The 16399-nt window shown below is 39.9% G+C and overlaps 1 protein-coding gene across 1 annotated transcript in view; it reads left to right on the top strand.

Moving 5' to 3' along the window:
* The window catches only part of GUCY1A2 (guanylate cyclase 1 soluble subunit alpha 2), a 242765-nt gene that overhangs the window by 60370 nt on the left and 165996 nt on the right, over positions 1-16399 (top strand). Inside the window, exons 3-4 of the mRNA XM_075851584.1 lie at positions 7006-7127; positions 13363-14087. Coding sequence (XP_075707699.1) covers positions 7006-7127; positions 13363-14087 — 847 coding nt within the window. The remainder of the gene's footprint in view (positions 1-7005; positions 7128-13362; positions 14088-16399) is intronic.

The following is a 16399-nucleotide window of genomic DNA, read 5'->3' as shown; positions in this document are numbered from 1 at the left end:
GCGCTTGCTCGCACAGCTCCGAGCTGCTCACGTGCATGCGCGCGCACACACGCTCTCCTCTCTCCAGCTCTTGCTGTGACACTGTCCGTAGCTGATTGGACAGTGTCACAGACATGTTAAATGCGCCCTTGCCAATTACACGCCCCATTGACAGTTCAGGGGGTTATTTAAATATCGGGCGCCAAATATAACGGCACTATACATACATGCTATTACATGCTGCACTCAGCTGCACATGTATGGGCAGGTTAAAGGTTCTCTTTAAAGCTCCTGGGCCGCAATGAAAAATCTATAAAAGGGCCCCCGGCCTACTATGTACCATATTTTTTATTGTAAATTCTCTTTTTAATTAAAACCATTTTCCAGTTATACAAAGAAAGTAATATGAATGATTCTTGGTCATCAAGCAATATTCAAATTCTATCCTAAGGCCCTTTTACATGAGCTAATTATCGGGCAAACGAGCGTTCATCTGCTTGTTTATGCAGCATTAAATATCATCATTGTAAACCGGGAGATCTACTGCCGACATGATGGAAATGTAAGGGGATGAACGATGGTAGTAATGATCGCTCGTCCCCATACATTACTGATTATTGCTGTTTGTGAAAGGAACAAACAAGCGCCAATCAACGAGCTGTGTCGTTGATCGTTGCTCGTTTTCACGGCCCATATCGGGCTGTGAAATCGGACCCTAAGGTCACGCAGAATCACAAATCAATTATTTAGATAGTTGATTATTTATTATTTATTTATTATTTAGATTATTTAGAAGATGCATCAGGTTTGTCACGTAGGATTGATAGAACATAAACAAATGAAATAATAATAAACTAAATCCATAGTTCAGTGCAATAGGAAAGTCATAAGATATATAAGCAATAAAATAATTGGGGCATAAGTGAATTATACAGACACAGGCAAGTGATAAAAGGGTAATTATTCCCTAGAGTGAGGGACACCAGCTTCAATAGTTTTTTGTCATGAGGAGGTAGCAGTACGCAGGGGTGTATTTGCATTAGTAAAGAAGTGGGTATTATTTCTGAAGGATCTCCACAGGCCCTAAACTGACTGAAACTAAGGGTCATTTCTATTCTCTAAAAGTAATATCAAGGGAGCAGATATAGTCAATGGTTTCCCTGTTATGCATTGGATTGAGATGGATACCATTTGTCAAAAGGGTGTGATGAGTGGGCACTCCCACCAAATGTGAGTAAGGGAGCCAATGTCATCTCCACATCTCCAGCAGGAATTATCGGGAACTTGGTGATATTTTGGAGGTATTCGGGGGTTCTATACTACCTGGTAAGGGATTTAAACAAATTCTTCTGCGCTCTCACACATCTTGAAAATCAGCGAGCTTGGCGAACGATAGGGGAACTTTCAGTTGGAGACCAGGAGATGCTGAGCTCTTCCTCCCAGTTTAAAATAAAGTTAGGTTTGGAGGGTGCTAAATGATTCAATATATCGGAGTACGAAACCAGGAAATTGGTCAGCGTCATGCACTCCTCTGTACAACGCCCACTTGGTCGAAAGTAAAAGTACGCCCACTTGGGCATTAAGAAAGCTCATTAGCATAAACCAAAATCGCTCCTAACGTTGTGAAAATAGATCGTTTTTTTAAATAAAAAGCATTACTGTCACCTACATTACAGCGCCCATCTCCTTATGTAGGAGATAGAGCACTTATAATGTGGTGACAGAGCCTCTTTAATTAAATTTTTGGGGAATTCACAAGTGCTATTGAAATTAATTGTGTGAAATGAGAACAGAGTTTATGGATGTGAATTTGTTCCTTATAACTGAACGGCAGGCTATATTATTTTCTCCGGGGGACCCATGGTGTCTATAAAAAAATTTGCACCAACTATTCAGTTAATGGACAAGTGTTAGCTCAGTATAGATAACCATGCAATAGTGTCTATTCTTCTATTACCCCAATGCCTATTCATTACCACAACCATGATGGCATAATTCATCTACTTCTCCTGAGCTTTTCCATTTGCTATGGACATCCTCCAGTCTGCACTGACCTGCTTCTTTAACACCGCTAAAGACTAAGGCCACCAGAATAAATTTGCTCCATCACTGTGAAACTTATACACTGGATGCCTTCGTTCAGACCTTGCCAGAGCCCATCATAAGTCCTGGTCTCCCTAAAAAGCCTGGAATGTTTGTGAAAGAAACAGAAATGGCCCCACCACAGTCAACAGTCAAAAATGGGTTCCACACTACAAAAATTGTGCCTTGCAATGGTCTGATTGTAAACATAATTCTAAAATTTGGTGTTTAAGTGAGTGCCTCACAAGTCTCCATTGTCACAGTCTATAAAAGTCCCAAGGTTCTGTGAGCATCCAGCTACTGTAGCCTTGAATCCAGTCTATCCTCATTATCCAAACCAGTGATGGACTGGATTTACTGACTAATTGATCATATAGGCCACATGCCACAAACAATCCATGGATAGTTCGGTCAACTTAGTGCGGCCTCATCTAGAATATGCAGTTCAGTTCTGGGCTCCAGTTCATAGAAAGGATGCCCTGGAGTTGGAAACAATACAAAGAAGAGCAACGAAGCTAATAAGGGGCATGGAGAATCTAAGTTATGAGGAAAGATTAAAAGAACTAAACCTATTTAGCCTTGAAAAGACCACTAAGGGGGGGGACATGATCAACTTATATAAATATATGAATGGCACATACAAAAAATATGGTGAAATCCCGTTCCATCTAAAAACCCCCTCAAAAAACAAGGGGGCACTCCCTCCGTCTGGAGAAAAAAAGAAAAAGGTTCAATCTGCAGAAGCGACAAGTCTTCTTTACTGTGAGAACTGTGAATCTATGGAATAGTCACCGCAGGAGCCGTCACAGCAGGGACAGGAGATGGCTGTAAAAAAGGCATAGATAGTTTCCTAGAAAGAAAAAATATTAGCTCCTTCGTCAATGTGTAGAATTTTTGTTTTATCCCTTCCCTTTTTCCCATCCTTTTGTTGAACTTGATGGACGTGTCTTTTTTCAACCGTACTATGTAACTATGTATCTTTTTAACAAACCAAAAATGAGCCAGATGTTTCCTGCTAAAAAAATAAATCCTGCTTTGTGTCCTGTGCATTTCTCATGGTCTTTGTTGCTGGTGGTCCTCTTAAGGCTTGTAACTCCTGTGTTCACGTTATGGTTTCTATGTCCTATATGCCTTTTGTGGTCACTGACACTGGGGTTACTCAAGTTGCCTCTGACACTATTTGTATCTTTGTTGACAACCCTGATGCCAGTAGTCTCTCCAATGCCAGTGGACCTCAAGCTGACCTAGGTACTAGAAGCTGAGGTCTTAGAGGTTTCCATTCATCTTTGGACATCCCACTGGTCCCTTATGTGGCTTTTCCTCATCCCTCATCCCCCATAGTCAACACAAATGTTGCTGCGCTTTCCAACTGTTGACCCCAGTGAGTGCTGTTTTTGGTTTTTTAGCAACGTTTTTAAAACAAATATAGATTGCGGCTGATGAAACTTCCTTTTAGCTTCTGGCTGGGGCCTACAGAAGGCTGTCTTTTTTAGTGTTCTGTCCATATTCTGTGAGATTTGTGTTATGCATTTGGCCTACCGTTGACATAAGAAGTTGCTAGAACATTTTGTGTGGATTGTCTCTCTCATGGTCTACCATTGCCTGACTGACCTTAGGCTTGCCGGGCTACTAAAGTGTATGCCCACTAACCTTGGTTATGGGTTCATCTGTCACCTATGCGTTGACAGAACCATCGTGCCTGTGCTCTGCTATTACTATTCAGCCACTTGGTGCTACAATGTAGAAGATTTGCAACAACCGCGAAGAGCAAGTACAACACATCCGCTACAATGTAAAAATAATAACCATAAGTAAACCCAATGTAATAACCATTGCTTATTTTAACGGAATTGTATGTCTCCCCTTTATGAGGTTTTACATGTTATCTCCACTTTGGAGGTGATTTTTCATCAGGACATGGTTTACTATGAGGACATAAACTAAATCAAATACTATATAATGGTACCTATTAACACAGAGAACACATAGTCAAGAAAACAGAAAACTCAGAAACAAAGTACAAAAAAATCTTGTGCCAATATGCATATTAGGCTTTTATGTTAGATATACAAAGAACTCAATATAAAGCTAAAAACAAGAGTATACTAAAATATAAGGAAGAGAAGAGGTTTGGATCCAGCGCTGTATGGGATGTAAAACGGAAACAATTTCCAAGTTTAATAGTCCTTTTAAAAGAAATCCAGTAGTGTGGAGTCCTGGTGTGAAGAAAGCGGGGGGTGGTATCCTCAGAGCCTACGCGTTTCGGACGGCTTCTGCGTCCTTAGACTTGGCTGTGAACTCAATATAAAGCTAAAAACAAGAGTATACTAAAATATGTTATTCCAGTCACTTATCAGTGCACATTCTTATCTATAGGGGGCAGTATGTGGTTAGTGCAGGTAAAGCTATTAAACGTAAGCTGGTCAAACAGTCAATAGACCTGATCAACAAACTTCCCAATATGTTCTTTCTTTCAGACACCCCTCGGACAGGGTGCATACACAATAAGATAATTCCACATGGTAAATGATTATAGCATGTACCAGTCTTGCCCAGGAACATATGATAAGTGTTTTGACTGGTGGAGCAGATTTCTATTGGAAATTTTATTAAGATAATTCTTGATATTTCTCTCTGGTTAGATTTTTAACTATTTATTGGTACTTACCTTTCCCAATCAATTTTGGCAGGTCATACAATGAGCACATGGTAAAACACAGTCCAGTTTAAAAATAATTTACGGGATCCACACTGTTTGTAAGTCCTCATGCACACGGACATGTTACACAGATCCTAAATACCATGCCCATAGCATTCTATGGGTCCATATTCCACCGCTGTGGCATATTCCAACACATGCAATATTAGGTCTCACGGCATGCCGTATTTGGCCCTCTACTGTGGCACACCATGTGCTGCCATATGGTGCTACTGTACAACACCGTATTACATAGATATTCTCCTATACGCTTCTAGTGGAGAATACCTCCGTTATTCGTACATCATCTACATGGCATGATTTAAAAAAGAAAAACCTAAGTATTCCTCTTCATGAAATCCAAGACATACGGTGGTATAGAAAACGCCCTTACAGGTTATGTTCACACAGCATATCCGCCCTTGTCCCTGCAGGGAATTCCAGCTGAAAAACCGCACCAAATTGTGGTGCAGTTTTTTGGGTGGAATGTTCGCTGCGGGAAACAGCAAAAAGTTTATACTTACCCGTAGCCATGGTGACCCGTCCCTCTGATGTCCTGCAGCCCAGCCTGCTGGGATGATGTTTCCGCCCATGTGACCGCTGCAGCCTGTGATTGGCTGCAGCAGTCACATGGGATGAAACGTCATCCCAGGAGGCCGGGTTGGATGCAGAAGCAGAGAGTTCTGGTTAAGTATACGTTTTTTTTCTGAGTTGCGATTTTTGCAGAGGAATCCGTTTTTCCGCTGCAAAAATCGCAACATCTGTTATTTGTTGCAGGTTTTACCTCCCTATTGAATTCAGTGAGGAAAACCTGCAACAGAAAACCAGCGATCATGCAGTAAATAGGTTTTCAAATAGTTTTTCAATCCACACTGCAGGTAAATTTCTGAAAGTTTTTTTTGGCGAGTGGATGAGATTTGTTTAAATCTCATCCACTTTGCTGCTGCTGTAATACGCTGTGGATTTTCCGCAATGACATCAATTGCGGAAAATCCGCAGTATTTACGCTCTGTGTGAACCCAGCTTACGGGCGGATACGTTGCGTAATACCATGCATCGTATCCGCCCTGTGCACTTCAGGGAATTCCGGGCGAAAAACCGCACCAAACTTTGGTGCAGATTTTCGCACAGAGTGTCTGCTGCGACAAACTGCAGCACTTAGCCGGCCGGCTAGCAGGCTCACCTCCTGGGATGACGTTTTATCCCAGGAGACCGCTTCAGCCTGCGATTGGCTGCAGCGGCGGTCACATGGGAAGAAGCATCACCACAGGAGGTCGGCCCTCTGATGTCATCCAGGCCGGCCCTCTGACGTCATCCAAGCCGGCCCTCTGACGTCATCCAGGCCGGCCTGATGTTTCATCCCATTTTACCGCCGCTACAGCCTGTTTCTTCCCTGGAGGAAGAAACAGACTCCTGGGTAAGTATAAGATAAAAAAAAATTCTGAGTTGCGTTTTTTGCGGCGGAATCGCTGCGAATCCACCGCAAAAAAATACAACAACTGCGATTTGTTTCGGGTTTTACCTCCCCATTAAGTATAATGGGGAAAATCCGCAACAAATAAGCAGCGTTTACGCAAATAGAATTGACATGCTGCCGAATAAAATTCCGCACCGCAGGTCAATTTCTGAGTGTTTTTTTCCCGCTCAGTATTTACACAGCGTATGGATGGGATTTGTTTTATCTCATCCACTTTTCTGCTACTGTATTTGCAGCGGATTTTCCGCAACGAATTCCGTTTTGGAAAATCTGCAGTATTTACGCAAGTGTGAACTGACCCTTATAGAATAATTGTCTCGTGCACTGCTTCATGCACATGAAATAGCCATGTGTACATGTCTTAAGACTGACAAAAATTAATTGGAAATCAACATATTAGCTGGGAGATATGTGGGATGCATGGAATTCTATTAAAAAAACTCAATATACCGAGCCCCATCATGGAAACATAATATCAAAGAATATATTAAATGAATACTTTTCTGTTTCCTGGGGTGAAGCTGTTACTCAAACATGTTTCTACACTTTTAAATACGCGGCCTGTTAATGATCCAGTAAATTAGCACTAGTGATGCAAGCTGATAATTCTCATGGTGATACACAGCAGCGCCAAGTGTGAAATGATTTGCCTGAATGCGATGTGTTAATTAGGGATTTGCTAACAATTTAATGAGGAAAAGGCCACCAGGAGGTTATGCAGTTGGGAACTCTCAGGTTGTCTTTCTTACGTTTATCATTTCTTTTCAAGCCGTCAGGATTCGGAGAAGAATTTACACAACGCTTCGGTGAAATGCGCGTACGCTGGTCCCTCTGGAAAAGAAGATGCGGAAGATGTCTCAGGAATTCTGCAGTGTACGGCTAATGTCCTTGGTATGTAGCGAGCATCGAAACAACACATTGTGTGTGCAGAATGCCAAATCCCATTACTTATAATCTTCAGAATAACATTTCCAGTAGAACGTATTGTGTTTTATTCCACAGGTAAAAGAAAGTTCTAAGATTTTGAAAGGACTGTTTGTATTGTTGCACAGTATATAGTGTCTTCTCACCCCCAACATCACCACATTCTATACAATTTCCATTGAGAACTGCAGCAGATAGACCAGAAAACACCCCCTCCCCATGATTGGGTCACTTATAGCTATGTACAATTTTTTTTAAATTTTTTTTTAAATAAAAATATCTATCAGTGTGATAGTAGAACTCTCTGCTCTGATTGGCGGCTCTAGCGGCCAATCAGTAGACCACTAGACATTCAGAGCAGAGTGGCGGGGCTTGCAGGGCACTTGTGTCCAGCGTGCCGAGGGAATTCTACATCATTTTCTCAGTCATGCAACTTGCATGACCGAGTAAAAAAAGGTTTCTTTAAAATGCCCTCCCCTTTATCACTCTGTCAGTATTTTTGAGACCTCCAAAACTGCTGGTCGGTTCCCCTTTAAATATGGACTGTTACTGTTAAATTCTATGGACTATTAAATATTGGCAAATTACGATGAATCCAGCTACAATCCTGCAAATGCCTTATTTTTAAGATCAAGTCTAATCTGCAAATCAAGACTGAAACTCTTCTCCCCCTGTACTCAGTATAAAGTGCGCTACAACAGCTCGGTATTCTTCCTTTCTGTCAATGTTGCAGTGATTTTTATGGCAAGAATACATTGGGGGAATTTATTAACTTTACTATGCAGTTTTCTGGCAAAGAAAAGTCGCAAATGCATATAAAGACCTGCAATTTGCGCAAAATATTGCAACTTTTGATGCATTTACACCTCCATAGAAACATTCCCGAAAAGTGGACGAGGCTCAGGAAAAGGGTCGTGGCCTGCCACGGCTCGACAGATTTACTATAAATTACACCAGAAACTAACATAAATTATAGCCGAAATCTACTCCCTTTCAGGCGCACAGACAGCCCGAGATGCGCCTAGTGTAAGAGGTGTGCGTCTCCTAATAAATTAGTGCAACTTCCTACAGCAATTTTTATATTAAGACTCTCGTATGAAACGCCAGTCTTTATAAATATCCGCCCCATAGGCTGTAGCGCAATTTTGTCCTTCAGCAACAGCTGAAACCGGATGGACCCCAATACAAGTCATCAGTTTGAAAATGGATCAGTCATTTGGATACAAGATAAAAGTAAAAATCTGAGCAAACAGATGCATTAAAATGGTTTTCCACCTTCTGACAACTCATGACCTTTCCACCGGATAGTATATCATCGGCTCCGTACGTAGCTCTGTACATAGCATAGCGGCTGTGCTGCAGGTCTGCTCCTTTTCACTTAAATAGGAGCAGAGCTGAAGTACTGCAGCTCGGCCACCATTCCGAGGCCAGAGCCAACTGCTTCCGGCATGTACGTCCGGTGCACGGATGCACCGGACCAGCTGATCTGTGCGGGGTCCGGGTGTCAGACCCCCACAGATCATGTACTGATGACCTATCTGGTGGATAGGTCCCTATATATCATTACAATGATGAGAATGAATGGTAAAAGAAATGAATCATTCTTGTTCTTTCCAATCCATGTTCAGGATTGTTCATTTATAGAAGTAAAGGAGCCCGAGACCACCTATAGATAGGTCATCAGTGCATATTCCCAGCAAACTACTTTAACTAATACAGGAATACGGAAGCAAAGGCCATATAACCCTAGGGAGGGATATGAGATTGAACAGTTCCGTTATTAAAGGGACCGCAGCGGAGGTTGTGGGGTTTAGCCCTTTCTATGATGCCACTTGTCCCTAATCTCCAGCGACAGTTACAGTTTTAAAGTTTTCTGCCTAGAAATTTCCCTATTCCCTAATAATTGGCCAGTAGCACAAAAATATTATTTTTTTGTCTGAATATTAAATGAGATAATCAATTAATGAACTTGTTTTTATTGAGTAGAATCAAATAAATTTATTATAAAAAAATAAAATATTCCGAAATAATGACCATAAGATACAAACTTTAACCCCATCCCATGAACATTTTGACATGTAGTCATTAAAGGGGATGTCTGGGAGTTTAAAAAATGAAACTAGCTGCTGGAAACGTTATAAAATATATAAACAAATATCACTCGTTTTTTCAAATCCCACCCGCACCAGAGCCGATGCTCCGGTGGTCCCCGTCGGTCTTTGTTTCTTTTCTGGAGCGATTACATACTGCACATTGATGTGACCGTGCAGCCAATCACAGGCCTCAGCGGTGATGCTTGCATGTATGGCACCTGACCACTAAGGTCAGTGATTGGCTGCAACGGTCACATGGATGTACAGAACATCACTGCCCCAGGAATATAAATCAAGACCTGGAGCCGCAGGGGTTTTGCCAGGTGAGCAATGAGTTTTTTACATTTTATATAATTTACTGCACCTACTTTCATTTCTTCAACTCTCGGACAACCCCTTCGAATGCAGCACTCATCTATAAAAATACTGATCATTTTCTATGATCGAATTCCACACAGAACATTGTTTTAATCATTGCAGAACTTTAGCATGTTTCATGTGGATTTCCAACAAAAACATAACATTTTGCTAAGTAATTCGCTCATCAGAGAGAATTTAGCTTGCATGTGATTCCTGGTAAATAGCAGTAGCCATGCATGCTTGGAATACCATGCTTATAAACTATATGGCAAACCCCTAGGGGCAGTGAACAGGGGATTATCCAATCAGAGAAGGTCATATGGAACTGATCTTACAATAGTTAAAACTCCTTCCCGCCGCAGCCCTTTTCCAGATTTTCATTTTTTCCTCCCCACCTTCCAAAAGCCATAACTTCTTTATTTTTCCGTCGATATAGTCCTATGAGGGCTTGATTTTTTCGGGTCGAGTTGTAGTTTTTCGTAGCACCATTTATTGTGCCATATAATGTCGAGTTGTAGTTTTTCGTAGCACCATTAATTGTGCCATATAATGTACTAGGAAACAGGGAAAAAATTATTTGTGGGGTAGAAAATAAAAGAAACAGCGATTCCTCCATTGTTTTTTGCGCATCGTTTTTACGGAATTCACTGTGCTATTAAAACAACATGTTAACTTTATTCTGTGGGTCAATATGATTACGGCGATACCAAATATATATAGTTTTTTCTATATTTTACTACTTTTACAAGTAAAAACCTAAGTGTAAAAAAGAAAATTTTATTTTGTGTCGCCAAATTCCGAGAGCCATAACTATTTTATTTTTCCGTTGATTAAGTGGTATGGGGGCTTATTTTTTGCGGGATAAGCTGTAGATTTTAATAATACCATTTTCGGGTACATGCGACGTTTTGATCACTTTTTATTTAGTTTTTTGTAGGAGATGAGGTGACATTCTGCCATTTACAATTAATTTTTTTTTTTCTTTACGGCGTTCACCGTGCGGGTTAAATAATGATATGTTGTAATAGTTCAGACTTTTACGGACGCGGTGATACCAATTATGTTTATTTATTTTCTTTTTTACTATGCTCTAGGGGGAAAATGGAAAAGGGGGGTTTTTGAACTTACATTTTTTTTTTTTTTACATAGAAAAACTTTAACTAATTTTTACTTTTTTTATTAGTCCCTAATAAACTTAGTCCCTAATAAACTTCAACCAGCGATCGTTAGATTGCTTGTACGATATACTGCAATACTAATGTATTGCAGTATATCGTGATTCTGACAGGCATCTATTAAGCCCTGCCGGTGGCAGGGCTCAATAGGTGCACAAAGATGGCGGACGGCGGCTTCATTATGCCTCCAGGCAGCCATAGTAACCAACCGCGATTGCGTTGCGGGGGGCGCGATGAGCTGTTAGAGGGGGTCGCCTCCCTCTTTCTAACAATTTAAATGCTGCGGTCGCTATTGACTGTGGCATTTAACGAGTTAAATGAGCGGGATCACGCTCGAGCGCGATGCCGCTCGTTACTCTGAAGTGTCAGCTTTAACAAACAGCCGACACCGGCATCGTATGAAGCTGGTTCACTCCGTGAGCCCGTTCCATACTTCCCCCTACCCGACTTTGGCGTATGGATACATCATATGTCGGGACGGGGATAATAGAAGCAGAGTAGGTCTGAACGGCAATGATATAATGTGTCATAACGTGCCGTGCTTTCAGCATGGACTATTGTACAGATCCAGAACCATGAGCCCGATGTCTCCAATGGCCCCATACTTTATCTCTGTGAAAACATGTATGAACAAAATCATGTCATGCTCCAACACATGGCCATTATAGTGATATTATCTCCTGGAACCACAAACATGCCTATGGATCTATAATACACACCCATAGAGACTCCGTATGCCTCTTTATAGGGTCCTTACACCCGGCAATAATATGTACATGGACCATAAATTTGATCAGTTTCCCATAAGCCCTCAATGGCATAACCACAGAAGACGAAGCACGGAAAGTATCACCTTGTAGAAGGTGATGTTTGCAGGATCTGTTATAGGAAAGTGGTGCTTGTGTTAAATGATGCGTTCCATTCAAACCCTATAAAATTAAAACGTTGTCCAAATTACTTTTGTTTTAATCTCTGTTGTCCTTATGCTCAAATCAAGTGAGATGAAAGCAGAGAGTGTAAAACGCGGACTCTCGCTCTCGATGACCTTCAGCATCAATACACAAGAGAATTACATTTGAAGGAAGAGAGAAAACATTACACCGAGCCTCAGACCATATAAAATGTGTTTTGGCCCCCCGCTATATATTGTACTTTACAGTTGAGTATTGATTTAATGGGGCAAGGATGATTGTGGACGCCATCTGCAATATCCCTTGATTGAATTGCTTTCGGACCAATTTGCCAGCAGGTGTTAATCTGTTTGAAACCGGTTCCCTGTTCAAATGTCTGGAAGCCGTCCTAAACCAGCAGTTTAAGGCACTTCAAAGGGAACGCAACGGATCCAGGGAGACGCGCTGATTCCATCATATGGCCTTTTGAATATGCATATTGTGGAAGGCACTAGGAAGACTTTGATTCCTTCCCCTTAGGAATTAAATATTTAAACTGTTGGATAGAAATGAAACAAATTAAAGAGAAATGTACTTAGTGCTGTTAGATGTATTATTTTGGTATTTTAGTCAAAGGTCTGGGCTTTTAACCCCTTTCTGTGCCTTGGCGTAATAGTACGTCAAGGAAGAGAAGTTTTAGAAGTACTGGTGAGCTGTCACAGCAAGAGGAGGGCAAGCGTTGGAAGCTCCTATTCGCTGCAATGATCAATGGGGTGGATTGCCAGCCCCAGTTAGGGTATATTCACACACTGAAGATTTGTTGCAGAAATTCCTGTTAACGATAATCTGTTACATACATCTGAATGGGGTTGTATCTGGTGAATGGGACAGTCGCAGAAATTTCTACAACAAATCTGCTGCATGTGATTATACCATAAAGGTCCCTTTATGGGACTAGTAAAAATGTAATACAATGATAGATTTGATTTAAATGTAAAAAAAAGTAATAATAATAAAATAAAATAAAAAAATATATATATATATATATATATATATATATATATACATATATATATATATATATATATATATATATATATATATATATATATATTATATATAAAATCATGTTTGTTTGTTTGTTTGTTAAACATAAAATACATCTTAGACAATAAGAAACCATATAAAATAGCGACAAATACCATAATTTTATGTACTTATTTTAGGACACCAACAAACCAAGTTTTAAGCTTTTCTGCTCCAAATTTTGTTAAAGTATACATATCCCAAAATGGTGGTTATAAAAAGAAGAACTCTTTACAACAACAAGACGAATTCTCATACATCTATGTCATGAATTCCATAATACAGTGATGGAAAAAGACACAAAAAATGTGTGTAGTCTAAATGTTTTATATACAAATGTGTATTAGTGTGTTTTGTGTAACTTTGTAAATACTTTTTATTAAAAATTATGTTTACTTTTTTAGATACAGCTGCTCTGTGTTCTCTATACAGCAGTAAAATATGTTTATTATAAAATTAGATACGCTTTTATGATCAGAATTAAAAGCCTATTAATAAAAACGATGACATATGGCAACAAAAATGATAGTAAAGCAAACAAGTTAAACAAGTCATTCATCACAAACTTTTTATAGTTATATTGTATTTTTTATTTCAGGATTGAAATTTGAAGAATTGCAAGAAAGATTTGGCCAGGAGTTCTTCAGTCTTTGCTTTGAGGAGAATGAAAGAGTTCTGAGAGCTGTTGGTGGAACACTACTTGACTTCTTCAACGGTTTTGACGCTTTGTTGGAGCATATTAGGACTTCAATTGGAAGACAGGTGACTTCTGAATCCCCCTCTTTCCTATGCAAAGAGCTTGCCGATGGGACCCTCATCCTCAGTTGCTTCCATCTCCATCACATTGTAGGGTTTGCCATGCTCGGTATGATAAAGGCGGCAGGAAAGAAGATCTATCAACTCAAAGTTGACGTTGAACAAGTAAATAACGTCAATGAGAAGTTGTTCCCTGAAATTATAAGTCCAGGAAACTGTAACACTCTTATCTTTAAAATTACAGAATGTGATAATGCAAATCTCACGAAATTACCTCCAGCTAGATCATCCCTCGTACCTTCTGACTTGAGGATAAGTATCAACACATTCTGTAGAGCTTTTCCCTTCCACTTGATGTTTGACCCAAACATGGTTATTCTTCAGCTTGGAGAAGGACTAAGGAAACTGATTAAGTGTGAAGTCCATAAAACCATTAAGTTTCATGATAGTTTTGAAATAATTTCCCCGAAAATTATCTGTACGTTTGAACAAGTCGTCTTGAGACTGTCCACACCCTTTGTAATACGGAACATACTAGATACATTTGGACTCGAGAACAAGGAAAAGGTAAAGTTCTTCAGATGTTTACTTGGCGTTGTTCATATGTTTCCACGTGACTTTGTCAGTTTACTTGTCCCTTTTGAGAGTTAAAGGCTATGTACACCTTTTAAAACATTTGATTTGTGTTCTGTATACAGAGCAGCTGTATCTAGCGCTGAATCCGTCAGGTCAGCGGCACTTCCTGTATTTTCGTTATTCTGCTCCTCTGACGGAAAAAACACCAACGCAGATGGAAACGGGGGCTTAGGGCCGCGCAACCTGTTACAGGAGAGCTCTGATACACTTTGAGCAGCACAGTTTTAGGACAGGTTTTAACCCCTTGCTGCCACATAAATTTTTTCTGTCAATATAGCCATAAGAGGGCTTGTTTTTTGCTAAATAAGTTGTCGTTTTTACTTAATTGGTACTTAATGTACCATATAATGTACTGGGAATCTGAAAAAAAATCTTTCATGGGTAAAATGAAAAAAACCCTGAGATTCCTCCATTGTTTTTGGGGTTTTGTTGTTACGGCGTTCACCATGCGGTAAACATTACATGTTAATTTTATTTTGTGGGTTAACGCCTTCCCGACATCCGCTGTATATATATAGCGCAGGTTGGGTGGGCTGAGCCCGCTCCATAGAACGAGTTTGTTGGCTGTGTGTAACAGCCGATACTTCAGTGTAACGAGTGGGATCCCGCTCATCCAACCCCTTAGATGATGCGGTCAAAAGCGGGCGCGGGATCTAAGTGGTTGGAAACGGGGGGTGGCCTCCCCGTGATGCGATCGCGAGGTGCCGATGGTTGGCATGGCAGCCTGGCGGCCTGATGAAGGCCCTCAGGTCTGCCATCTTTGTACTCCTATGAAGCCCTGTTTCCAGCAGGGCTTTATAAGAGAGTGTCAGTATAACAATATACTGCAATACGTTAGTAATGCAGTATATAATCCAAGGGATTCAATGATCGCTGGTTCAAGTCCCCCTAGGGACTTAACTAACTAGTAAAAAAACGTTTTTATTATATAAAAAAACAAATATATTAAAGTTTCAAAGAAACACCCCTTTTAAAAAATTTCCCCAATCACATTGTAAAAAAATTAACATAACTGGTATCGCCAGGGTTTTTTGCAACAGGAAGGGGTTAATACGATTACAGCGATACCAAATTTCTATATTTTTTTTAAGATAAAGTAAAAGAGATAAAAAAAAAAATTTGTCGCCATATTCTAGGAGCCAACTTTTTATTCCTATTTTTCTTTAGTGACACTAGTAAGGGAACTGTGCTGGCATTAATAAGAGGACTGTTGTTGCCACTAATAAAACTGTGGCTGGCACTGCTTTGGGGGCACTTTGTCACTGTTATGGGGGATTTTTTTCTGTCACTGCTATGGGGGCAATTTGGCTGTCACTGTTCTATTTTAATCAACTTAATGAAGTATTTAGGACGTGCACTAACTCTAACCCAGTGTATCAGCTTTACTCTTTTATGCTTTATTGCGGCCTTTGAAAGTATAATGATCTTGAATGTGGCCCTCAGACCAGAAAAGATTGTGCCCCTATAAAGATATCCAGCACCTATACCCAGATAACAGCAAAAAAATATATCCTAGCACCCCAAGTTCCATAATACAGTAGCAGATCTTTGTTCTCCTCTTGGATCTCCATCATGTTGCCCCTTTAAGAAATCATGTTGCTTATTTTTGAAAACTTGTGTAAAAAGTTGACTCCAGCACAATTTACAAAGTTAGAACTAGTGATCTGATTGGCTGATGCAGACACTTTCTGAACTTTAAATCTGCACTAGTTCTCATTACTTGGGCCCTGTGTGTTTTCTCATCCCTAAGCGTTTATTCTTATTACATGGTAAGAAAACTTCCTTATTTATTTAAAGAGGCTGTCACCAGATTCTCAAACCCCTATCTCCTATTGCATGTGATCGGCGCTGCAATGTAGAGAACAGTAACGTGTTTTTTTTTAAAAAAAACGTTCATTTTTGGCCAAGTTATGAGCTATTTTATATATATATGCAAATGAGCTTTGAAATGGACAACTGGGCGTTTTTATTTAGTTATGTCCAACTGGGCGTGTATTGTATTAAACCGAGCAAAGAAAGGACCGAGGAGTCTTTAAGTCAAAAAAATATATATAATCTCTTTATTCAACATATTACACTATCAATACAATACGAGTTTCTAAAATGAATCACAAATAAAAGCATGGCCGCCACATGAGTCAAAATATTATTAATCAGAATATAATCATGTGAGTAGGTATGGCTACAAGTAATATATTTAAACTACTTTACAAGTGGGTGAAAGGGATGTAACTTCCAACCAT

This window comes from Rhinoderma darwinii, chromosome 2 (assembly GCF_050947455.1).
Source record: "Rhinoderma darwinii isolate aRhiDar2 chromosome 2, aRhiDar2.hap1, whole genome shotgun sequence".
In the NCBI taxonomy this organism is placed as follows: domain Eukaryota; kingdom Metazoa; phylum Chordata; class Amphibia; order Anura; family Rhinodermatidae; genus Rhinoderma; species Rhinoderma darwinii.
Note: the sequence above shows the minus strand (reverse complement) of the source record. Positions and strands in the feature narration are given on the sequence as shown.